This window comes from Osmia lignaria, chromosome 16, assembly GCF_051020975.1.
Source record: "Osmia lignaria lignaria isolate PbOS001 chromosome 16, iyOsmLign1, whole genome shotgun sequence".
NCBI classification, from domain to species: domain Eukaryota; kingdom Metazoa; phylum Arthropoda; class Insecta; order Hymenoptera; family Megachilidae; genus Osmia; species Osmia lignaria.
Genome location: NC_135047.1, coordinates 7755761 through 7780089, shown reverse-complemented (window position 1 = coordinate 7780089; position 24329 = coordinate 7755761). Strand labels below are relative to the sequence as shown.

The window sequence follows — 24329 nt, the reverse complement described above, 5'->3', positions numbered from 1 at the left end:
GTCTACTCCCCTACCTTCGTCGAGCTTACAAAGCCGTCCCCCCTCGTTACCTGGTCGAAAATGCTCGACTAATGCGATAAGTAACTTTGTTTTCCTTACAAAATAGCCTCCATTGATCTTGGATAAAACCAATTCCTTCGGGTATTCATAGTGTGATCTTATAAAAGGATCCGCAAGAGTTGAAATCGTTTCTTTTTTCTAATTACTATGTTACAATTGTTATATTTTACTATAATAATTTCACTGTAAGACGCGCGTGGTGCATCATCGATCATATCGAATTGATAACGCATGACCCACACGGTGCGTCATCGCTTGAATTCAATGTATAGCGCATATTAAGCGCATAGAAATGCAAAGAAATTATTTCTCTTTTTCCTTAATTTACGACGGGATTACGAAGAGCAACAAACTTCGAGTCGTCTCACGATCGACAACTTTCGAGGAAGAGTGATAATTAGAAGAATATGTGGGTCAACTAGTTAGATCCGCGGTTTCAAAGTATCGTTACGATACGAAATGTGCATCGAGCGATTTCTGTCGGCAGTATAGAAATCGAACGGTAGTTTAAGCATTTTGTTTCCATTGCCTTTCGAATGCTTGCTCGAAGCTATGACATTGTTGATGAGAGACCCTGATCGACATCAGTTTCAAAGATAGAGCATGCGTGAGCTACTTACCTGATTCAACAAAACTGACTCTGTTTGCACGCTTTTACCCCTGCTAATGAGCGCTAATAGCGTTAGGAAGGAAACTGGTGAAGGAATACGAAGTAAAAGTGGTTCTACGAAACATTAAGTTGAATGATCCTATACTTTATTAATTCCATTGTACAAGAGTCGTATTCCGTTTACAATTTATGATCCGCGCGAAGTACAGCTTCGTTTCTTCCTGGTATCTTCGTCTTCAGGACTCTGAAATCTGGTAGTTCGGTGAAACATCGAAAACAATGACCCCTCTGCGCGAAGACAATAAGGAGGGGTGATCCACGTTCGTGCTCCTCCTCGTACAGGCAAAGCTTCGAAGCGCACGTTATATAATTGTGGTAGATTACTAGCAACGTTGGTCACATGCAGTCTGCTGTACTCAGCACTCAGCTCGCCAACGCTTTCTCAGTGGACATTCGGCCACGGAACGACCTGAGCGTCGCACCACCAGGATGGAAACCCAGACGAGAGGAAACGCGCCCACGTCGATCACGTGGAAACGGCTGAAGGATATACTTCTCGACCTACACTTGAACGTGGATCGTATTTTTTATTAGTGAGTGAACATCGATCATAAATTTAGGAAATTACCAAACAAAAATCATTGATTCGAATCACTTATTTCGTACGATAGAACATTTTAAAGATAATTTTATTCGAGGATTCTTCAATTGGATGATAGATTCTTTTTTCCCCTTTTCGACGACACTCACCTTGGCGTAAACAGTTTTCAGAGAGGAAAAAATAGATCGGATGTCGACAAATTGAGCATGATCTCCGAAGTGCATTATCTCCGTTTTCGCGACGCGCTTGCACCAACTGCGTTTTGCATTGTCACCGAAACATGCCAATTCTGGGTTAAATAACAGGTTTTCTCTCGTACGAATTGGCATCGATACATAAGTACTTCCATTAACGGTAGTCTCATACAGAAAAGTTAATTGCCGGATCATAGGCTGTGACAAGGCTGTCCTTTAACAATCATAATACATTTGATTATAAAAGGAAAAAATATCTTTCGTAATAAAAGCGACGTTAGTCTGTAGATTCAATTGATAAAACTTCTTTAAGGTAATTTAATCTTAATTGTCGTTAATGACTGTCGCTCAAACTGCAATTTATAACCCGCGACGTGGTTCTACACTGTCTTGAACGGGTTACATTAATCGGATAACGAAATATGTAATAAATCTCATCAAGTTTTGGAGCTCGAACCCTGTATATAATTTCATCCACTTAAGGTGAGATCATCGCGGCCCTCTTAATTAGCTGAATGCCCATTTCGTTCCACGAAATTGGCCTATATTAGGCAGTCTGTTCCTCTGGCGCCACCCTTTGACTTTCTTGTTATTTCATTTAAGAATCGTTACCTTTCTTATTGCTCGTCGTTCCTTTCAACTGAAACCGTATTGTAACTCGATAAAGAACAAATTTCTACATAATTGCAAAGGCCGATCGATGCTTAGAATCTCCTAGGTGTGAATTGTTCCTTTGAAAATCGGATCAGTTTCGTTTAACTTTATTACCACACCGAAGATAGCCACGTGCATAGCGCGAGGCGTTGTAATAACAATTATTAATGATATGATTACACTGTTAGAATACAATAGTACTTCATTCGTCTAACACGTTCCGTGACACGAGGGCCACCGAGATTTATTAGAGATGTACTTTCTTCTTCGTCGCATTACATTTTCTTCCTCTTTTCTATTCTTTAATTATTGGATTGTATTAAATTTATAATTCCAACAAGCTAACACCGTGCTGATCAAACATTTTACTACCCAAGAAGATCCTTTAACGCGAGCGCAGCGTTATGACAGATTCTCGAATGACCTCGTTTTCATGACTCAGCTTTCAGAACATTTATTCCCAATCTGAGAAATATATTTCAATGAAAATGTCTGACCAACAACGTAGGTTCAAATAAGAAATTATTTTCCAGTATTGGCCTGAGCATAGGGAAAAGACCGTGGCTATGGTTGTTGGTATCCTTCTGCCTAAACTGTGCCTGCGCGTCAGGATTGTTCTTCTGGAGGGAAGAGCTGGACAACGTGAAACTGTTCGTACCCCACGACTCCATTATCCGCGCCGATGCAGCCTGGGTGAAAAAACACTTCCGGGACGACTTTCGATACGAAAGTATCATCGTTACAGCACCGAATGTTCTGGAGCCAGAAGTGCTGCGTTCGGTACATAGGCGATCATGAATTATACGAGTATCTGCGAAGGTTCTTTTCCACTTTAACGCATGATCCTTGTTTGAGACAAGGGATTTATGACTCACGAGATTTGCTTTAAACTGAAATCTCTGAGCTAAACCGCACGTGTTCCTTGAAACTCGACCTTTTCAATCTTGTGTGTATCTTCATTTTTCATAGATCAGCAAAATTGAAGAATCAGTGAAGTCCGTGGTGGTGAATAACAATTCCTGGGAAGACGTGTGTGCTGGGTAAAATTAAAATTCATTTTAATTTTTACCTTTTCGATAGCTTTCGTTCTTCTTATATATCTATCTGTTCGAATTGCAGATACCTCACCTGGTTCAGCAAGGATAACACCACGGATGTCTTCAAGGATCTTGAAATACCCGAGGACATGATAGAACAATTGAACACCATGATGGTGGACGGTTGTATATATCAATCAATTTTACAACTCTGGGAGAATACCTTGTTAAAGGATGTTCGTAATCTGACGAAGAAGGAGGTGCTGGAAGATGTGACCAAGGCGGTGAAACACAAGTGAGTCTTTAAACGAAAATTTTCATTCTCTAATAGCTTACAATAAAAATCTGTTGCAGAATTAAAAACACATTGCACGACATTGTTCCCCTTCTGTCGGGCATCGTTTACGACCGAAAAGGTCGGGTGAAAAGCGCAAACGCGACGATCTTAAACTGGATGCTGAAGAAGTCTAATCCAAATTCGGCTGAATGGGAATTGGAATTTATAAATCGAGTTCTTTACACGAATAGGACGTTACCTCCGGGAATGAAGGTATACGCCATCGCCACGCGAAGTTATCTTGACTCTTTGCAGCAAATCTTGAACAGTAATTTCATGGTATTGGGCTGTGGAATATCTTTGATCGCTGTTTACGTGATGGCAATGATCGGTAAATGCAACGCGCTAGAACAACGGATTTATTTGTCGGTGATGGGGGTGTCTGTGGTTGGTCAAGCGATTTTGTCGTCCTACGGGTTGTGCTACTATCTGGGATACTCCTATGGACCCATACATTCCATTCTACCGTTCCTCTTGCTCGGCATAGGCGTTGACAACATGTTCGTTATTATGCAAAGTCTGAATAATTTGTCAGAGACGGATCAGTCTTCAGGAATTCCCATACGCATCGCTAAAACTGTTCAACAAGCTGGTACGATTAACAATTAGAGATATATTATGGAATTATGAATAACAATATTCTGTTCCCTTTTTTAAAGGTATGTCCATCACAGTCACATCCTTTACAAACATGACCGCATTCGCCTTTGGTGTTACCAGTATAATGCCGTGTCTTGGATCATTTTACGTATTTGCCACTCTTGGAATTATGTTCTTGTACGTGTACGAGATTACATTTTTCATAAGTTGCTTGGTGTACGACGAGAAGAGACTTGAAGCACAAAAGGACGGCTGTTTCTGTCGTCCAAGATTAAACTGGAAACCAAATGAATGCAGTCAGAGGAATACTCAGCAGATTATTTTCGAGAATTACATTGGGCCAAGAATCACCAAGATCTCGACGAAAGTAGTTATCCTGATGATCACTGCTATCTTTTTATGTATTAACGCATGGGCAGTGTTTCAGCTGGAGCAGAATTTCGACCCCCTCTGGTACTTAAATCAAGACTCTTATCCAATTCAGTTCAATGAAAAGCTGAAAGAATATTTTCCAAAGTATGGAAAACGAGCTGCAATTTATATGACCGGCGTAGACTATTACGAGGACCGTGAAGCTCTTTACCAGCTTGTGGATGTTCTCAAACGCAATCAGTTTGTTAATAATAATACCCTAGATCCCTGGTTCATTGCTTATGAAAAATGGCTAAACGACACTAACAAAAGTAAGCCAAATTTAACAGCGACCATGTTTCTGAACCAGCTATGCAAATGATATATAGTAAGAGTTTAATTACAGATGATATTGAAAGCGAAGAAGAATATTATAATGTCTTGACAGAATACTTACTTTTAACGAAAGAAGGACAAGTGTACATCAAGGATATAAGTTTTGATAAGCTGCCAGTTGGGGAATACAATATAACGGTACAGATAAATGTCCGGCAATTTATAATTATGTATATTCTTAAAAAGATTACATATTTCATTTCTTTGTTCTGTTAGACATCACAAATTCCAATACAACACATTCTGATTAATACAACGTCGCAGCAAATACAAGCAATGCAATCCATCAGAGAAACAATTCAGGCTACAAACTTTTCTCAGGGGCACAATTACATTGCCATTTTTTCGCATGATTATGTTTCATGGACAGCAAACAAGGTAAAGATAGAACTTTCAGTATTGATATCCTTGTTCACAGTAGCATTATGTCAGTGCTTGTTTCTTTACAGATTATAGGAGAAGAACTAATTAGAAACTTGTCTTTAGAAATAGTATCTATTGGAGTAGTAATAGTGATATTCCTTAGAAATTTACAAACATCGTTCTGGGTACTCTGTTGTGTTTTCTTCACTCTCGTCGACTTATTAGGTTCCATGTACTTTCTGAATTTGACTGTTGAAATATCTTCGAGCATCACCACTTTATTGTGCGCGGGATTGGCAGTCGATTATGCTGCCCATATTGGTTTAGAATTTATACGTGTAAAGGGCAGTAAAAATGGTAAATTTTCATGGAATTTGCTTGCAATATATAGTTGTAAAGTCGAAACACTAAGTTAAGTAAAAAATATATATGATTTTTATAGAACGTGCGATCGCAACACTTTCTGTTATTGGCCCAGCTGTGTTTAACGGAGGCTTAAGTACATTTCTGGCATTTGTTCTGTTAGGTTCTAGCGAGGCTTATATATTTCGTACTTTTTTTAAGGTAAGATTGCAAGAAAATTTTTAATTTTTTCATTTTCTAGATAAATAAAAACTTTTATAATTTCAGTTGTTCACTTGTGTAGTGGTATTTGGTCTGTTCCATGGACTGTTGTTCTTACCGACCATTTTGAGTTTAGCAGGCCCTAATGAAATGCGAACTAAAGTAGAAAAGAAGGAGACTGTTGTTTCGGAACATAATGGATACTGTAATGTTCCTTTATCTCAAAATGAAAAAGGTAATATTTCATAAAGATAAAACCAAAGATACTAAAAAGAAGTTTATTAATATTCTTTTACATAATTGTTATTTTTTTACAGATTCAGGGACCAGAACTGCCAAGTAATATTTGATAATACATAAAAGACTGTTTAGATAAGTATTTGATTACAAAATTATAGCATATCAATTGCAACTGTAAGACCAATGCACATGTACTGTAAAACAGTAGTTTATACATTCTTTGTTAATCTATCCTTTTGTAAAAAAAAAAAGTAAAATAAAAGAATATCATTTTAAACATTCTGCCTCAGTTATCTTTTTCTCCTAGTTCTTACTTCTACCCATTCATCTTCAACCTTCACATCCCCAGAAGCTTCTGTTTCACTCTCAGAACTATCATTTTCCATAATATAGGAACTATGAATCTTTTTCACAGGTTCATTTGTGACAAGCCATGACTGCAATGGTGGTAGTTTACCAAACTCTATCGTTGCCACGTTTTCATTATTTTCAATACAGTAGCGATGGAATCTTAATAACTCTTCTGCAATTTGTATTGCACTGTCATCTTGAAGCTCTGTATTAAAATATTCTTCCATATAATCCTCTAATTCGGTAGCAACTTCAGTGCTACTTAGATTCTCTAAACAAATATCGTAACAGTATAATTACAAAGAAATCAAAATAAAAATGTACAAGAAAATAGATGAAATTACACACCATTCATGTACATAACCTCTGTCATATAAGGACAGAAATCTACTGCTCTTTCCTTTGATCCCATTCCATGTTCCACTGCCATCTAATATATAATAAAGATATGTATATTTAATAAAAAACATAGTTGTGACAAAACAACATATACATTTTACTATAAACTACAAGAAAAAGTAATACACTTACTCTCAATGCAGTCCAATTACTAAAAATACGTTGTGTGACAGAAAGGAAAAATTCTTTGGTATCTGACATTTTCAGTAATTACATTAATGACAATAACGACAATAATGACATTTAAAACACAATATACTTGTTAATTGTGTTTAAAACAACTTGAAGTTAGCATTGCCAATTCCAGAGGGGCCGTCAGGACCCCTGGCGCCACTGATTCGGGTAAAGGTAGCTGGCTATGGCACCGTTGTTAATCGTCCGACCTAGAGCGAAGTGAAACAGCATCAGTCTTATAGCGACCGTCTAGGGGTGCAGACCGACTTGTTAAACATACATATACCCTTATTTTATTTTCTGCATTCCTAATTTATTGGATAAACGCATTAGGAGACTGAACGTGCTGATTTTATTACTCCCTTACATTTCTCTATTCCTTACATCCCAGCATCTCTTACATCACAGCTTCTCACACATTCCTGCATTTGGTCCATTGATGTATGCATTACGTCCCTGAATTCCTTACATCTCTACATCCCTTACATCTCTGTATTCCTTACATCTCCACATCCCTTACATACCTGCATTCCTATTATCTCTACATTCCTTTCGTCCCAGCAACCCTCACATCTCAGTATTCCTAACACCCCTGTATCCCTTACATCCCTGCATTCCTTGCAATACTTATATCCCTGTATCGCTTATATCACAGCATTCCTTACATCCCTGCATTCATTTCATCCCTACATTCATATCATCCTTATATTCATTTCATCTCTACATTCATTTCATCCCTATATTCTTTTCATTCCTCCATCCTTCTCATCCCTGCATTCCTTTCATCCCTCCATCCTTCTCATCCTTGCATTCCTTTCATCCCTCCATTCTTCTCATCCCTGCATTCCTTTTACCCCTACATTCATTTCATTCCTACATTCTTTTCATCTCTTCATCCCTTACATTACTGCATCCCTTTCATATTTAAGTATAAATTCAGTTCCTTTTTTCGCCAGCAGAGGGCGCTGATTCGACATCGAAATTTTAGTTCACATTTTTGCCGCTAGAGGGCCAAAAATTGAGCATGATTTAGTTCCTTTTTCCAAAACCAGAGGGCGCTGATTCGACCTCGAAATTTTAGTTCAAATTTTTGCCGCTAGAGGGCCAAAAATTGAGCATGATTTAGTTCCTTTTTCCAAAACCAGAGGGCGCTGATTCGACATCGAAATTTTAGTTCCAATTTTGGCCGCTAGGGGGCGCTATTTTTTGAGATTTTCGCGAAAACCTCGCGAAAATAGCGCCCCCTAGCGGCAAAAATTTGAACTAAAATTTCGATGTTGAATCAGCGCCATCTGGTTTTGGAAAAAGGAACTAAATCATGCTCAATTTTTGGCCCTCTAGCGGCAAAAATTTGAACTAAAATTTCGAGGTCCAATCAGCGCCCTCTGGTGGCGAAAAGGGGAACTAAATTTTGCACGATTTTGCATAAAAATGTTGCAAATGTGTGAAGAATGCAGGGATCTAAGGGATACAGAGATATAAGGGATGAAATGAATGTAGAGATGAAATGAATATAGGGATGAAATGAATGTAGGGATGAAATGAATGTAGGGATGGAAAGAATGTAGGGATGGAAAGAATGTAGGGATGGAAAGAATGTAGGGATGAAAAGAATGTATTGATGAAAAGAATGTAGGGATGAAATAAATGTAGGAATGGAAAGAATGTAGGGATGGAAAGAATGTAGGGATGGAAAGAATGTAGGGATGAAAAGAATGTAGGGATGAAAAGAATGTATTGATGAAAAGAATGTAGGATTGAAAAGAATGTAGGGATGAAATGAATGTAGGAATGGAAAGAATGTAGGGATGAAAAGAATGTAGGGATGAAATGAATGTAGGGATGAAAAGAATGTTGGGATGAAAAGCATATAGGGATGAAAGTAATCTAGGGATCTAAGGGATGAAGAGATGTAAGTAATGTAGGGATGAAAATAATGTAGGATTGAAAAGAATGTAGGGATGTAAGGGATGAAAAGAATGAAGGGATGAAAAGAATGTATGGATGAAAAGAATGCAGGGATGTAGGGGGTGCAGAGATCTAACTAAGCGAGGGATGTAAAATATGCCGTAGGGGTCCTGGGCTGGGGCCCTGGTCTCCACTGCACGCGGCCCCAGGAGTGTCGGCATCGGGTGTGGCCCCCGTTGTCGGCGGAGTTTGGCACATGGCGGAGGGTCAAAGGACCCTCCGTACAGCCCCAGTGCAGGCCACCGTGGTGGTTTTAGTGGGTAAAAATCCCACACTACCTCCGCCCCCTCCCCAGGGGGGCTGAAGGTGTCTTTCTGAAGATTTCCACCACGTTAAAAAAAAAAAAAAAAAAAATGGTGGGATTTAAGCGTTTGCTGGAATCTAAGGTGTGCAGGGATGGAAGGAATGCAGGGATGTAAGGGATGCAAAGATGGCCTTGGCCTATAATGGGGGGTAAAATTATATAATAACTAGAAAAAATAAAATAGATGGGGTCCTCAGTTAAGACGTAGAAGTGGGATATAATTATAAATGTTATTCCCCTTCTATGAGCTTATTTAATAAGCAAAAAAATATAAAAGAAATAAATTAAATTAACTCTGGAAAATATTAAAGGACAATGATTATACTGGTTGTGCCCTCTTCATACGGTCCTGATTTCATCCTGGGGTGTTAGGGACCCTGCTGCGCCAATAACGCCCTTTGCGTACCGCCCTGATATCATATTGGGGTCTTAAGGAACCCGAAACACCAGCCAGTATCTCTGCATACCTATATTATACCATCCGGGGTTCTAAGGACCCCGAAGCACCAGTCACTATCTCTACGTACCGCTCTGATATCATATTGGGGTCTTAAGGAACCCGAAACACCAGCCAGTATCTGCATACCCATATTATACCATCCGGGGTTCTAAGGACCCCGAAGCACCAGTCACTATCTCTACGTACCGCCCTGATATCATATTGGGGTCTTAAGGAACCCGAAACACCAGCCAGTATCTCTGCATACATATATTATACCATCCGGGGTTCTAAGGACCCCGAAGCCCCAGGCACTATCTCTACGTACCGCCCTGATATCATATTGGGGTATTAAGGACCCCAAACACCGGGGAGTATCTTTGCATACCAATATTATACCATCCGGGGTGCTAAGGACCCCTTAGCACCGTAGACACTGCTTACCGACACTACTACATTCGGGGTGTCTGAGACCCCAACGAACCGGTGACACTGATATTATGCTACTTGGGGTTTCAAGGACCCCGAAGCAACTAGCGAAATATAAGAACGAAAAACGAACAAGTCGTGGAACTCACTTGTTCGGAATAGTGATGGGTTTGAGCGGATCTAGCGAAATATAAGAACGGAAAACGAACAAATCGTGAAACTCACTTGTTCGGGATAGTGATGGGTTTGACCGGATCTAGCGAAATATAAGACCTAACAGCGAACAAATCGTGATACACATTTGTTCGAGGTAGTGATGGATACGACCTAATTCGATCCCGGGGTGTCTGGGACCCCAAGAACCGGTGACGCTATTTACATACCGAATTATGGCTCTGGGGTGTCTGGGACCCCGAAACACCAGTGACACTGCATACCGACATTATGGCATCCTCGGGTATCTGGAACCCCGACGCACCGTTGACTCTCTGCAAAACTGGAATGACATCAAAATGGTAGAAAATTGTTTTTCAGATCGCCAAGAATCCTTTTTGGAATCATCATTTTTATTAAAAATGCCAATTTGGAGTATGGAGATTTTCGGAAGTATAGCCGGTAAAGCCTAAACTGCGATAATTGTTTCGGAAAACCTGTCGGTAAATTGTCAAGTAGTTTCAGCCATTTTTGCATAGATGGTGCTGGTGTCGAATTTTTAAAGTTGATTTTTGGCGGTCTTTTTAAAACTCATACTTGTCAAACACTTAATTCTTCGGTCTTGTACTAATTTTGACTTTGTATTATCATAATTATTTCCATACATAAAAATTTGAAATATTTTATGAAGTCGAAGTAACCAAATTTTAAATCGATCGATATAAATTAATTTTTTAAAAGTTGTGGTTCGAAATTAGCAATTTCTTTTAAATTCTGGAAATATTAATACACAAATGTATATACAATTTTCAGTTATATATTAATTTCGTTTGATATTACATGAAGAAAAGGCAATTAAAATCTTTGACAATTCATGTATGTATATTGACAACGCATTTAAAATATACATATTATGCACGTTAAATAAAGTAATAAGGTAAATGTGTGAATTATTTTTAATACAATACAATTTAAGCAAGATAATTATTTTCTAAATTGTTCAATACGCAAAACCGATAATTTAATTGGAAGTAAATGCAATGATTTATAGACATTTAAGAATAGTATATTTATGTATAATTCCATCCTTTGCATTCAACTTCCGTACTGTGTCAGACAAACTTGTTTCAACAGACAAATTAACATTATTTCAATTATTCATAAACATATTAACTGGCAAAAAGGCAAAATCGCAATGTGCTACATTCTACTTTACTAGTTCTAATCCCTTCAACCCTACATCAAATACTTCTTATAATTGTATGTTATATGTATTATATAGATATTTTTCAGTCATAATACATGTTGAAAGCAAATCTTGTATATGTGCAAATTCGCTAGTAAAATAAATTAATTTATTAACAATTAGAAAACCAGTAAAAAAGTGAAATGTTTTAACTATTTCAAATTGTTTATTTGAATTATCCGATAGAAAAATAGAATGAAATGTACGATCTAAAATCTTTGAAATAAAATTGCATTGAAATTATATGTTTAATATATTTAATTGAATATGTACTAAATTTTGTCGCTAAGTTCAAAGAAAGAAAATCAATCATTAATGTATTCCATTTTTTATTGAAACAATATATAATAATGCTAATCATAGCCAAAAACAGGTGGCTAGAAAAATTCTAGCATTGTTTATTAACTGAATATGAATGTTTACTATTTTTGCTTCTTTTTATACACTAAAACAAATAACTCTTCCCTGTCTTTAATCATACTGTATACACAATATACACATTATATTTTATAATATCAACAAATCCTTCAAATCATAAGAGTGCTAGAAGTCTCTATTGGATGAAATATGTAATTCCTCCCTAGATTAGTTTAGTCAAATAATTTGTATGCAGCTTATAATTTAAATGTGTACAATTACCCCTGAACATACGCTGAAAACATACTTCACAGAGATCACATATATTATTTCATAGCAAGATATATAAATTTAAAATACAATATTAGACGAAACTAAGCTAGGGTAATAAAGTAGACATTGATTGTATTAGCACTATAATAGAATTATAAAATCAATATTCTTTCATTAAATTTTTATAACTTACAATCGTAACCCTTTACTTCTTGTTTTGTCATTGTATAATATTAATGACTAGACTTCATGTTTTGTTGCTATTTAATTTGTTGTCGTTTTGATTTATCTGATGTTTCCGACAACATAAATTTACAAATATATAAATAGCAACGTTCAGTTGCAGGTACAGCTTATACTTACAAAGAGGCCACACGAGGTGTTATGTACTGATTACACGTATATAAGTCGATGACCTAAAAATGCTATATAATTTGCAGACATTCAATAGTTTATGAAATATTTAACAAACGTGTACTGTATTTTTTATCAAATATGTCACGAACCATTAACCGACTACGTACTTAAACGAACAAATATGGATGTAATATCTATTTATAATGTACCTATCCACAAAGTTTTATTGAAATCGATGCCTAATACCTCGCATGGCCTTCTTGTTAGTTTCAGACAAAATTAATCTGAAAACTTTACCGAAGACCAGTATGAGCAATTATCTCATAACTCCGATATCCGTGATATGTTATGTAATTTGTAAAAATACTTAAATATATTTATATCGTTTATTTTAATACTGATCATACGCAGACAAATTCCAGGACGTGAAAGAGATTCTTTGATTTTGTTACCGACTATGAAATATATTCTTTCTATTATCAACTGTATTAAAATAATTTTTTTTATTTCCCATGTACTTATAATTTAAACATCACATAAAGCTTCGAAAATCTGCAAAATTTTTAAAGCTTGTACCCGCAGACTGGTATACCACATGAGTCATGTCATAGTGCAATTCGCGATAAATTATCGCTACCAGTCGTGGATGATCGAGTGTAAAACACTATAACAGAAATTGTATATAAAATCATTTACTATCACAAACTATGGAATACTATGAGAAAAACGCTCGCACAGTCATAGTAACAGGCTCTCTGCATACTGCACAAGTTGTCATTCCAGGAGCACATTTAACACAAGCAACTATATGTCCACATGGTAAGAATACTACTCCTAATTCTCCGTTATAACAAATTTTACACATCCGCGCATCATCTATTGGTTTATTGTACGGTGTCTTTGAATTTAATAAATCTTCTGCACTTCCTTTTATAGATTCGGATCGGCTTCCAATACTCTCTATTCCACTATCTTGAGAACCAACATTTTGAGAACTTGGGCCAGGATTACTTTCTACTTCTTCCTTTTTCTCTGTTTCTACGCTTACTGGTTGTACCTTTTTAATAAAACTAGGTAAATTCATTTGCATTGTTTCCTGGAAGAAAAAAAAAAAAATTAACCACATGAATTAACTATTATTTATACATATAATATATACAAGTTAAAAGTTAAATACTTACTTCTTTAGATGGTGGAGATATATGTTGACCGGTTATTTTATTTACATAATCTTGTCCTTGCACCATTAATAAATAATAACACTTAGAAAACCATTTTGCATGTTGCTCCCATGGATCATCCTCTGGTTCCCAATCTTTTAAGCCACCACCGCAATGATAACACAAAGTTTGATCACCTTTTCCAATATAATAAAACCCTGCATCTGCCAATTGTTCTTTTGTTTGTGGCATAGATTTTGGCCATGTTTCGAATGTACGTAGTCTAGCATCATAGCTAGCATACTCGGGATGTACAGGTCCTTTAGGTCTTCCTAAGCCTAAACAACTGAGTTTAGCAGTACTTGGCAGTTGTAATTCACTTGAGAAATTATGGTTGTCAGGACCGGATGTAGGTCGATATTCTATACCATAAGGCCCGCACACGTCTCTGCTTCTTGGCCTTGGTGGTAAAACTGTACTAGGATCTACACCTATAGGTACATTACCGCAGTGCATTTTACGAATAAATCTACACCTTGCTGACCAACGTTGATGATCAACCATAGGATTATCACCTTCTACCCATTGGCATATCTCTACTTGACACTCGAAACATCTTACTTTATCACCTTCGCCTGTGTAATAAAATCCAGCAGCTGCTAATTTCTCAGGTTCGATATATGATACAGGCCAATTTTCAAAGCTTTGTAATCTAGCTGCTTCAAAACGATAGTCAACATTATCTACTTCATCTGTCAATACATGAGGTGCTATGGTGCGAGGTACTGGTGTTAAATGCGAATTTGCTGAAGTTTTAAAGTTTGAGTCACCTCCCAATTCAAGCGGCTTAATAATTCCAGTCATCTTACTTCTTACTACCTCAAAACCTGTAATAAAAAAAGCTGTTTTGTTTTATACAACATATTACACAACACATAATTATTTATTCTGTTGCAAAATAAATAACTTTTGCATAATAAAATTATAAAACATATGGAACATACATGTATAAAGAATCATAACGTTGAATATATAATCGTTTTGTACACTTAAGGAAGATTATTCATATTAACGGATAATCGTTTATAATATACATTAGTGCAACAATACGAAATAGAGAACAAGGGGTGGAGGGAGAAGAACGAGAGAGATAGAGAAGTCTAAAGAGCAGCCTTGCTAGCGGATGGCAATGCCGTTATGATTCGTGAATGACAGAGTAACATGGACTTTTCACACTATAAAACTTGAAATGACGCAGCCTACGTATCGCACAAACGAGAACTTCCGAGAACAGACTCGATCTCTCTCTTCTTAGAGCCAACACACGTAAAAGTGCAGCTGTAGTATACACTCATACTGTTCACCGCCCTGTGCAACGTTGCCGCTTGTATGGCCTGTATTTTAACTTCTCTTGTTGCATTACACCATTGCACGGTCATGGGAATGAAATGTATCGATGATAAGGGCGTAGCAACCCGGACCCCTTATTTTTATATGCAATTATATCTTAACAATTTTACTATTAATAACAATCATATCTAAACGATTACATTTATGTACTTAACTAACTTATTATTGCATCTAATAAATATTATTTCAGAATGGAAGTGTAACAATAAATGAATACTTATTAAAGTTTTATTAAAAATGGTGGAAAACAACGTTATTTGATATACAAATACTCGTGACAGTTTGTTTTTCTTTCAATAAACAGATTTCGATACTATATGAAAAGTTTAGTTTATACAGGGCACCAAACCGGTTTGCTACAGCTCTGAGTTGGAAACCTATAGCGAATTCCTTTCTTCCCCTTTCCGGAACGCGCATACTTTTCTAATAGCCTGTTCACGTGAAACGACTTAAAAAAAGAGATATTCGATGTAGAAACCACTCATAGTTAATCATATCAACAAATCCTGGAATTGTTGAGATATCATGTGATAAGAGAAAAAAAAGAATAAAAAAGGTCAACTCGTTGATTTCCAAGATAAAACTTCAATAAAAGGATTAATACCTTCCGATCTGTTTGTTAATTCTAGCAATCCTATTTATACATTTTTTCTTTAAATGTTTCATCATTTTAATTTTGTTAATGCGTATTATAGGCTGTAAATTTACAAAGTTGCCTAATTTCTTTATTTTCAACAGCGCTTCTAGATTAAAATATTTTTTTCTACGAAAAGAACAAAACAATATATCTGTTAAACTTGTTAAATATTAATCATAAAATGAAATCTTGAATTCGTCTTTAAACTTTCACATCTGTTTGGCTCGTAACGTTTGGCAACAGCGTAATCAAGAGTAGGAAGGCAAGAACTCACACAACGGAAGTTGGTATGTAAGAAAGATAGATTCTTGAAGCAAACATAACTGGCCATTTCTTTGTAGAAAGACCAAACAAAAAAGGAAACTTCTATTTCTACAAAATGCGAAGCACATTTATCATATGAATTCTTTCATTTGTTTTATTTAAGTATTATTTTTAATTAGGATCAATCGGAAGTGACAATTTTTACAAAATTCATTGAGCATAATTTAAAAAATCATTCGGATACCTCTCGTCCTAAATGCAAATTTTATTTATAGTTAAAAAGACATTCTGTTTGTATAGTTAGTAAGCAACAAAATGATGTATCTCATATTACATACTGATATCAGAACAACTGTGAAGACCCGTAAATGAACACGCACTTTGTTCTCGCTTTGTCCTCCAACGATTATTCTTCTGTTGTCAATAAATTTACACACAAAAATGATTAGTTTCCTACATCGAATACCTTACATTTTAAATATAATTTTATTCAATTTGTTCGACTGAATAAATTCGAATAATTTCAAAAAATGAATCACCGTGTTTTCCTTTCACTAACAATCGAGGTAATGAATCGAGAAATGAATTTACAACACACGCGATTTGTACAAACGAAATAACATTCTTTCATGGAAAAACATATTGATCTAGCACGAGAAAGTATCACAAACGAGAAACGCAAGTATCTAACCTTTTCGTTCTGGTTAACGCAGCAGTCAGCAATGGCGTTCCTCTGTAAGACTCCTAGTCCCCCCGCCCCTCGACTCAACCCAACTAAAGCGTATTAATAACGGAGGCCGTGGAAAAGGCCGCGACCAATCTACTGCGTTCTCTTTTTATGTTTTAACTATACGTGCAATTTAATGCGTAACTTTCTCAGAAATCCCGATTAAAAATAATAACCGAGTTCAATTAATCTTTTTTAACATACTTCACTTCCAATGTAACACATAATCATACCTATGCATATATATGTACATACATACACATACTCGCACAACTTGTACTTACATATATTTAGTAAAATACGTTTGCGATAAATCAAACTTAATTCAAAATAAAAAGCAACCAACAAGAAATTACACTGATAACGTATTTCGATTTATACGATTAACATTTACACGGTGTCTATGTAAAAAATATAACTTAATTTCTTTCATAATATAATTTCATTTGTTTTTAGAGGATGTAATAAAGAATAATCTTCCTTATTATTTTGCAAGTCATGCAGTAGCCAAACAATAATTCAATTATAAGAATAAAATTATTGCTATTCGACTTAGAACACAGTAATACTTCATACATATTTACAATAAATAATGAAACGCAATGAACACATATACGTCATATTTTATATAAAATAATATTTATGAGTGAAACATACTTTTTCTATACTCACTTTCAAGAAATTAACAATTAACAGCAGTATCCATCAGCTACCCGTGTATCATTAACTGGTATGTTTTGACATTGTCATATATTCTATATAGGTAATGTCAATAGATAGCCTATCTTAACAAATACTTTTAAAATGAAACGTCAATGGATAAGATTACTTTTTGTTTAATAAACGTCACATATTTTCCAAGTAAGACCTTTCTCTGTAACTTTGGAATTCGCTTAATAATACACACGTTTGCTAAACTATCAATCAATTTTTAATTTTGGCGTACTCGCGAGTACGTTACAGGGTCAAAGAAGAAGGAGTCTCCCTTGGAAATTCAACGCGCGGTGACAGAAGACTGCTATTTCCTTCTTGCATGTATACCGCAGTTCACCAGAGTCCATAACTGCGACGCGCAGGTTGGAAGATAGTGGGGGAACGCAGCGAGCTCTCTGCTAATCGCTTTCCACTTCGTTTGGAAGTATCGCCAATCAGGGCGAAGATGCGCACTGGAGAAGCGCGAAGAACGAAAACTGGTCTTTTCGCAGTTATGGACTCTAGTGAACTGCGGTATACGAAACAAGAGTTGGGCTACTGGTGGGAATCCCCTTCTCACCTTTCTATGAATTGAACAATTTAGCCATATTAAAAAAAAATTATACAATATTGTCACTTAAAAGTGTTACGTATTTTGATTAACAATTAGTATTATTATAACAATGTACATACATCTATATATTCAATAATTTATTTGTATTTTAATTACCTTACTTTTCAATATAATAACAGTTAATTAATTTGCATACATGTAAGGACATATATTGAAAATATAAAAAAGTTTCTCAAATAAAATTGTAGAATGTATAAACAAAATGTCTTTAAATATATACATATGTATACGCTTAAGTTTTTGCTACATGTTTATAACTTATGTCACGTAGTACTCATTATATCTGAATAGAACAGATTACATTTAACCCCTTAACAATTTATCCCGAGAGAGACTCGGGTACGGCGACGCGCCGGAACTGTTTAGTCCAGCCTTGATATCCATGTTTATTCTTCGATATACATTGATTTCTACCTCTCTTTTTTTTCTAATATCTAAGGGAAAGAAAGTAATTTACTTTTTGATTCAGTATGACGATGTACTTGCGCAGGAACTTGCAAAACATACTGTTTTATACTTTTTATCACATATACAAACATTTAAAACGATAAAAAAATTATACAGTTTCTTGACCGAAAACTCGAAATTAATTAGACTGTTAAGGGATTAATATTCTTCAGATAAATATATTACTACATAAACCATAAACAGTACATTAACTATGTACAATTATCAAGTGAAATTATAATATTTAAGTTCGTATTATAAGTTAAATTAGTACTTTTTACATGTTGAAGTGCAGCATTTAATTTAATTAAACTTATAATGAAATATCTCATTTAGTAGAGATTATGCTATTTACTTATTATACCTTTTTTGATATGTTCTTTTTTTAATAATATAAATTTTTGAAAACTCCAACAATTATCACTTAAAAGAAACGTACAAAAAATACATTTTTACATATACTATACATGTTTAGATACTAAAGTACTGAATTTATATAGGTAAAGTAATAGCTTTTACTTTGAAATTTGGTTTAGGATAAAAATGTACGAACAGTAGCTCGAATTTCTTGTCGACACATTGGACAGTATGTAAGAGAAGGAGCACAATAAACACAAGTTGCTAAATGTCCACATGGCAAAAATACAATAGCTACTTCCCGATCCATGCAAATTTTACACAAACGAGCTTCTTTTAATCTTCTATTTTCTTCTTCTAAAGATGCTAGAAAAATACAACGAATAACAGTTCATTATCAGATACCGGGAACAAATGCGCAATAACAAATCTTTATCTTACCAGTTTCCTTCAATTTAACATTTGCTTTTTTATCAAGTGTATTATCATCAGATAATTTGAAATTTTCACCGTTACAAGGATATAAGTCAGTTTTATCTTTATTTTCTTGATAAGTATCATCCCTTTCAATATCAGGACATTGTTCCATAGTATTATTTGTTTGTTCTCTTAATACAAGGTTTAACAAGGTAGTTAATTCTGAAGAGGGTGAATCAGGAGTTTGTAATCTGTGAAAGAAACAAAAATCTAAGTTAGTAATTATTGTATTGCTGTACTAATCTGTGTGGTTTTACGATTCACATGCCTAGTATCATCTTCCATAATTTGATCACGAAGGACATCTTCTATAAGTTGATCAGGATTTGTGTATGGAGTTCCAACTTCTTCCATTCGTCTTTTTAAAGCTCTTTTTACTCTGCCAACGTGTAATCCAATTTCTAGAGCTGTCTAAAATAAAATATGATTGAAAGTAGTAATAAAACCCTTTTAAATATTCAAATAAAAAGTGAATAAATGTATGAAATAGTACTGTTGCTGGCGGACTATCTAATAATCTTTCCAATGCTGCATCTGTAATTTCTGATGGAGCTGGTAAAACTGGTGGTAGTGAAGCAGGTGGGGTTTCAGTTATGTCTGTATCATCATCTTCTGTCACACCTTCAAAAATCTATGCAAATATTAAATATAATTTAAGACTAGATACAAAATATATAATATTAATATAAGTATATAATATTTACTGATGGGTCCAAAGGTGGTCTACTATTAATGCACTGTTTGATAAATTCTTGACCCCTCACAAGATTTACAAATTCACATTTAGGAAACCATCTTGCATGTTCAGTCCATGCATCATCTGTTGCTTCCCAGTTTCGTAAACCACCATCGCAATGAAAACATCTAACATGATCCCCAAATCCATTGTAATAAAATCCTGCACTAGATAACATTTCAGGAGTTTGTTTCAGATTCTCTGGCCAACCACTGAAAGTACTCAATCTTCCTTCGTATGTGGCATGATTTGGTTTTTTAGGAGCTGTATGCGTTTGTATCCCTAATTCCGTGAGGTTTGATGTTGCTCCAGGCATTAACTTTACATTGGATAAATATAATTGATCTAATAATAAACAAGCTCAAATATAACAATTGCTTCAAATAAAAAAAGTATTATTTATGTATGAATAAGTACCCTCTTCTTCTTGATGCATATAAAAATCACATTTGGGAAAATGTATTCTATGTTCTTTATCTGGATCATCACCGAGTTCCCATTTTCGTACAATACCTCTACAGTATATACACTGCACCTACAAATCACATTCATTGTCATATATAATGTAAATACTATTTAAAATCTATGCTTTCTTTAATATATTACCATATCTTTGTGTTGAAGATAATAAAACCCAGCTTTAGCAAGCTTTTCAGGTGATACAATAGAAGAAATAGGCCAATTGGTAAAAGTTTGTAATCTTTGCAACATAGTCCTACATTGTTTTTGTGGTTCATTGCTCTGATTAGAATTTATAGATTGAAGTTCAATTATATTTTCTTGTGATACGTCAGCTGATGACGATGGCAATCCAGAATTATTGGTAGATATAGGTAACAAGGGAACATTACAGGTATTAGAAGGATTTTGAACAAAAGGACAAGTAGGTTCGGCTAATCGATGACGTACCATTGCTTGATCACCATAATTCCAATCAGAAATTTTTACTCCACATAGGAAACATTGTACTTCTAAAGCACGTCCGCTATAATAAAATCCTGCTTTTGCTATTCGAGCAGCATCAACCGTGGCATTTGTTGGCCAATCCGCAAAAGTTCTTAATCTGTTTTCTTCAACATTCATTTTCAAAGTTTCTTTACGAATGTTAACTTTATCGACAACAAAATGTTTAACCAAATGTCTATAAGATAGTACAATTTATAAGACAGAACATATGATTATTACATTTTGTGTTGAAATTCCTATCATAGTACAGCTGATACATAATAATTTAACGTGATATCAATCATTTATATTGCACATCACGATTTATAAACTAAAAAATGTATTAGATATGATTAGATACAAGTTGCGTACTTCTGAATCTTCACGCCTGCGCGATATTTCAGGAGCGTTTTTCATAAGAAACTTATATCTTTTTAAAATTTTTAAACGCATCAACTAAAAAAATTTCTAAGAATAATATTTAATTAAAGAAAGTGTTTAATGTCCTATACATTATAATATATTCGAACTATATTCATTACTTTACAATATTTGATAAAACATAAAGAATCATGGTCCAAACTTTGTATGCGACGGGTTTTAATACTGCGATGAGTTGGAAACTTTGACCATATTCGACACTATCTTAAAATTTTATTGGATAGGATAAAGTAGAATTCATTGGTGTTTTCACTGTAAAAAAGTCACCCCAACTCGACTCTGACCAAATTTTGATCCGATTCGAACCCTCAGTAGAAACATAGTGATTGTTGTTTCTACCATAAAAGTACCCCCTACTCGACTCTGTCTCAACTCTGACCCGATTCGAACTCTCCGTGGAAAGATACTGTAGAAATTGGCAACTTATTATTTTGGTCGAGCGTAACAGATCGTGTTCTTTTTTACAGTAGTTACAATATATAATTTGTTTTTCAAAATGTTATCTCTAAAACACCTAAGCAAAGTAAGTAATTTTCAAATACCATAAGTTTTTATTTAAATGTTATATATCTGTACTGTATTAAGAAATATTCATGAACTTTTATTTTCTAAAAGATGTTTTACCATGCTTTAGTATTTGTGTTTTTTTTTTTTTTTTTTTTTAGATCCATTTGATCAGTTTACGATCATATAGCTCTGAGGTAAAATTAAATGATGTTGTTATAGTTAGCGCAGCTAGAACACCCATGGGATCATTCTGTGGAGGTTTATCAAGTTTATCTGCACCAAAACTTGGAGCTTTGGCTATACAAGCAAGTGTTAATCTATTTTTTTATTATGTTTAATAGGTATAAACATAAAACAGAATTATTGATTTTATCAGGCTGCAATTGAACGTGCAAAAGTTTCCAAAGAGCAAGTTACAGAAGTGTATATGGGAAATGTTTGTCAAGCTTACTTGGGACAAGCACCAGCAAGACAAGCTACATTATTTGCAGGTTTCATTTTTTATAACATTATTTCTCTATTTTATTTAGTCATTGTATTACATTATCTGTAATAAAAAAAATTCTTAAATTAGGCCTGCCTAAATCAACTATATGTACAACAGTTAATAAAGTATGTGCAAGTGGAATGAAAAGCATTATGCTTGCTTCTCAATCATTGCAATGTGGACATCAAGAGATAGTACTTGCTGGTGGTATGGAATCCATGTCTAATGTACCATTTTATCTTCAGAGGGGAGAAACTAAGTATGGTGGAATGAAACTTGAGGTATAGAGGATATTTTAACATCCCCTTTTAAAGCATCTTCAAATTTTAATTATGTTCTTAATTATCTTACTTACACATATAAAATAATAGGATGGTATTGTATTTGATGGTTTAACTGATGTTTATAACAAATGCCATATGGGTAATTGTGCAGAAAATACTGCAAAAAAGTATAATATTTCCCGAGATGAACAAGATGAATACGCTATCAATAGCTATAAACGTAGTACTGCATCGTATGAGAATAAAATATTCCAAGATGAACTTGTTCCTGTTAATGTGCCTCAGAAAAAGGGCAAACCTGATCTAATATTTAATGAGGATGAAGAATATAAAAAAGTACACTTTGCTAAGTTTAGTAAATTGAATACAGTTTTCCAGGTATAATTATGAATCTCATTATAGCTATTAATTTAAATTTCATGCAATAATGTACATCTATTCGTTACAGAAAGAAAATGGTACAGTGACTGCTGGCAATGCATCAACCTTAAACGATGGGGCTGCTGCATTAGTTTTAACTACCACAAATGTTGCTCAGAAAATGAATCTGAAACCCTTAGCACGAATTGTTGCATTTCAAGATGCTGCGACCGATCCTATCGATTTTCCGATTGCACCATATTTTGCTATTCCTAAAGTATTTTTTCCACAACGTGTAAACTTATATGATACTTAACACAATCTCGATACTTAAATATATATTAATTTTCAGTTACTCGAAGCTGCTGGAATTAATAAGAATGATGTAGCCCTCTGGGAAATTAACGAAGCTTTCAGTGTAGTTGTAGTTGCAAATCAAAAACTTCTGGATCTTGATCCTAATAAAGTAAACGTTCACGGTGGTGCTGTATCTCTTGGCCATCCTATTGGGTAAGTAACTATTTATTATGGTCATATATAAATTTGATTAAATAATATTCACAATTTTAGTATGTCGGGAGCCCGCATCGTGGTACATTTAGTACATGCTCTAAAGGCTGGCCAGAAAGGTGTTGCATCTATTTGCAATGGAGGCGGTGGAGCTTCTTCAATTTTAATTGAAAAGTTGTAAGTCTTTGACAACAGACCGTTTGTTTTATAGTGACAAACTTAACTATCTGCTTTATAAAAGAAATTTCATTTTACATTTATATGTTATCAGTAATAATCAATTTTGATTACTAATCATATGATGCTTTTTATACAAATTGTAAAAGAAAATATTTTTTATATTTATACAAATTATTTTTTTACACTAATATTATAATAAATAAACAATCATGTTATAAAAATGAAAACAATTATCTTTTAAAGATTAAAACTCTCTCGTTCTGTAGGTGGCACCCAATATCTTCTCCACCGACATTAACATTATACACGAAACATCCTTGTCCGCTTTGTGATATTTTAAAAGATCAGCTAAGATTACTTTTTTCTAATCGTTATCAATTACAAGAAATTGATATTACATCGCCAGGGAATGAACGATTTCTTAACTTGTATAAATACGAAATTCCAGTTCTCTTTCTGGAAGGTCAATATCTTTGTAAGCATCGGTTGGATGCGGAGCTATTAGAAAGGCGATTGCATGATTTAATTTAAAATTGAAACAAATAAAGATTTTCTATCAAGATAGCTATACTTTGTTGTACGCGTGTTTACCTATAACATTATATTTCAAAAAGCA

At 34.7% G+C, this 24329-nt stretch overlaps 5 protein-coding genes across 14 annotated transcripts; 2 read left to right on the top strand and 3 right to left on the bottom strand.

Annotated features, from left to right (window-relative positions):
* Positions 1-4: 4 nt before the first annotated feature.
* On the top strand, positions 5-6380 carry LOC117600639 (patched domain-containing protein 3). Its single transcript, XM_034316316.2, is given in 13 exon segments — positions 5-1149; positions 1152-1263; positions 2653-2899; positions 3089-3159; positions 3239-3451; positions 3511-4085; positions 4153-4776; positions 4851-4978; positions 5057-5218; positions 5290-5560; positions 5646-5767; positions 5834-6002; positions 6085-6380. Coding segments are annotated over 13 exon segments (2799 nt in total). The 5' UTR covers positions 5-1070; the 3' UTR covers positions 6111-6380.
* Positions 6249-7096, bottom strand: LOC117600642 (uncharacterized). Its single transcript, XM_034316322.2, has 3 exons — positions 6890-7096; positions 6707-6788; positions 6249-6629 (listed from the first exon to the last, which is right to left on the bottom strand). Exons 1-3 carry the CDS (start codon positions 6956-6958, stop codon positions 6298-6300), a joined length of 483 nt encoding a protein of 160 aa, XP_034172213.2. The 5' UTR covers positions 6959-7096; the 3' UTR covers positions 6249-6297.
* Positions 7097-11127: 4031 nt separating this feature from the next.
* Positions 11128-17621, bottom strand: LOC117601043 (baculoviral IAP repeat-containing protein 8). 8 transcript variants are annotated; one of them, XM_034317289.2, is made up of 3 exons: positions 17328-17621; positions 13639-14519; positions 11128-13553 (listed from the first exon to the last, which is right to left on the bottom strand). In XM_034317289.2, exons 2-3 carry the CDS (start codon positions 14479-14481, stop codon positions 13173-13175), a joined length of 1224 nt encoding a protein of 407 aa, XP_034173180.1. In that variant the 5' UTR covers positions 14482-14519; positions 17328-17621; the 3' UTR covers positions 11128-13172. The 8 variants fall into 8 exon arrangements, with proteins under 8 accessions (XP_034173180.1, XP_034173175.1, XP_034173179.1 ...); XM_034317284.2 differs by having other exon boundaries at positions 13639-14504; XM_034317288.2 differs by having other exon boundaries at positions 13639-14504; positions 17313-17450.
* Positions 17622-17853: 232 nt separating this feature from the next.
* Positions 17854-21613, bottom strand: Diap2 (Death-associated inhibitor of apoptosis 2). 2 transcript variants are annotated; one of them, XM_034317279.2, is made up of 8 exons: positions 21487-21613; positions 20606-21069; positions 20417-20534; positions 19968-20344; positions 19757-19894; positions 19532-19674; positions 19228-19454; positions 17854-19152 (listed from the first exon to the last, which is right to left on the bottom strand). In XM_034317279.2, exons 2-8 carry the CDS (start codon positions 20909-20911, stop codon positions 18962-18964), a joined length of 1500 nt encoding a protein of 499 aa, XP_034173170.2. In that variant the 5' UTR covers positions 20912-21069; positions 21487-21613; the 3' UTR covers positions 17854-18961. The 2 variants fall into 2 exon arrangements, with proteins under 2 accessions (XP_034173170.2, XP_076549094.1); XM_076692979.1 differs by lacking the exon at positions 21487-21613 and having other exon boundaries at positions 20606-21430.
* Positions 21614-21766: 153 nt separating this feature from the next.
* Acat1 (Acetyl-CoA acetyltransferase 1) lies at positions 21767-24273 on the top strand. Of its 2 annotated transcripts, XM_034317282.2 has the most exons (8): positions 21767-21908; positions 22051-22197; positions 22269-22383; positions 22467-22660; positions 22751-23041; positions 23112-23300; positions 23376-23533; positions 23594-23779. In XM_034317282.2, exons 1-8 carry the CDS (start codon positions 21882-21884, stop codon positions 23712-23714), a joined length of 1242 nt encoding a protein of 413 aa, XP_034173173.2. In that variant the 5' UTR covers positions 21767-21881; the 3' UTR covers positions 23715-23779. The 2 variants fall into 2 exon arrangements, with proteins under 2 accessions (XP_034173173.2, XP_076549095.1); XM_076692980.1 differs by lacking the exons at positions 21767-21908; positions 22051-22197 and adding an exon at positions 23980-24273 and having other exon boundaries at positions 22223-22383; positions 23594-23710.
* The last annotated feature ends 56 nt before the right edge of the window (positions 24274-24329 follow it).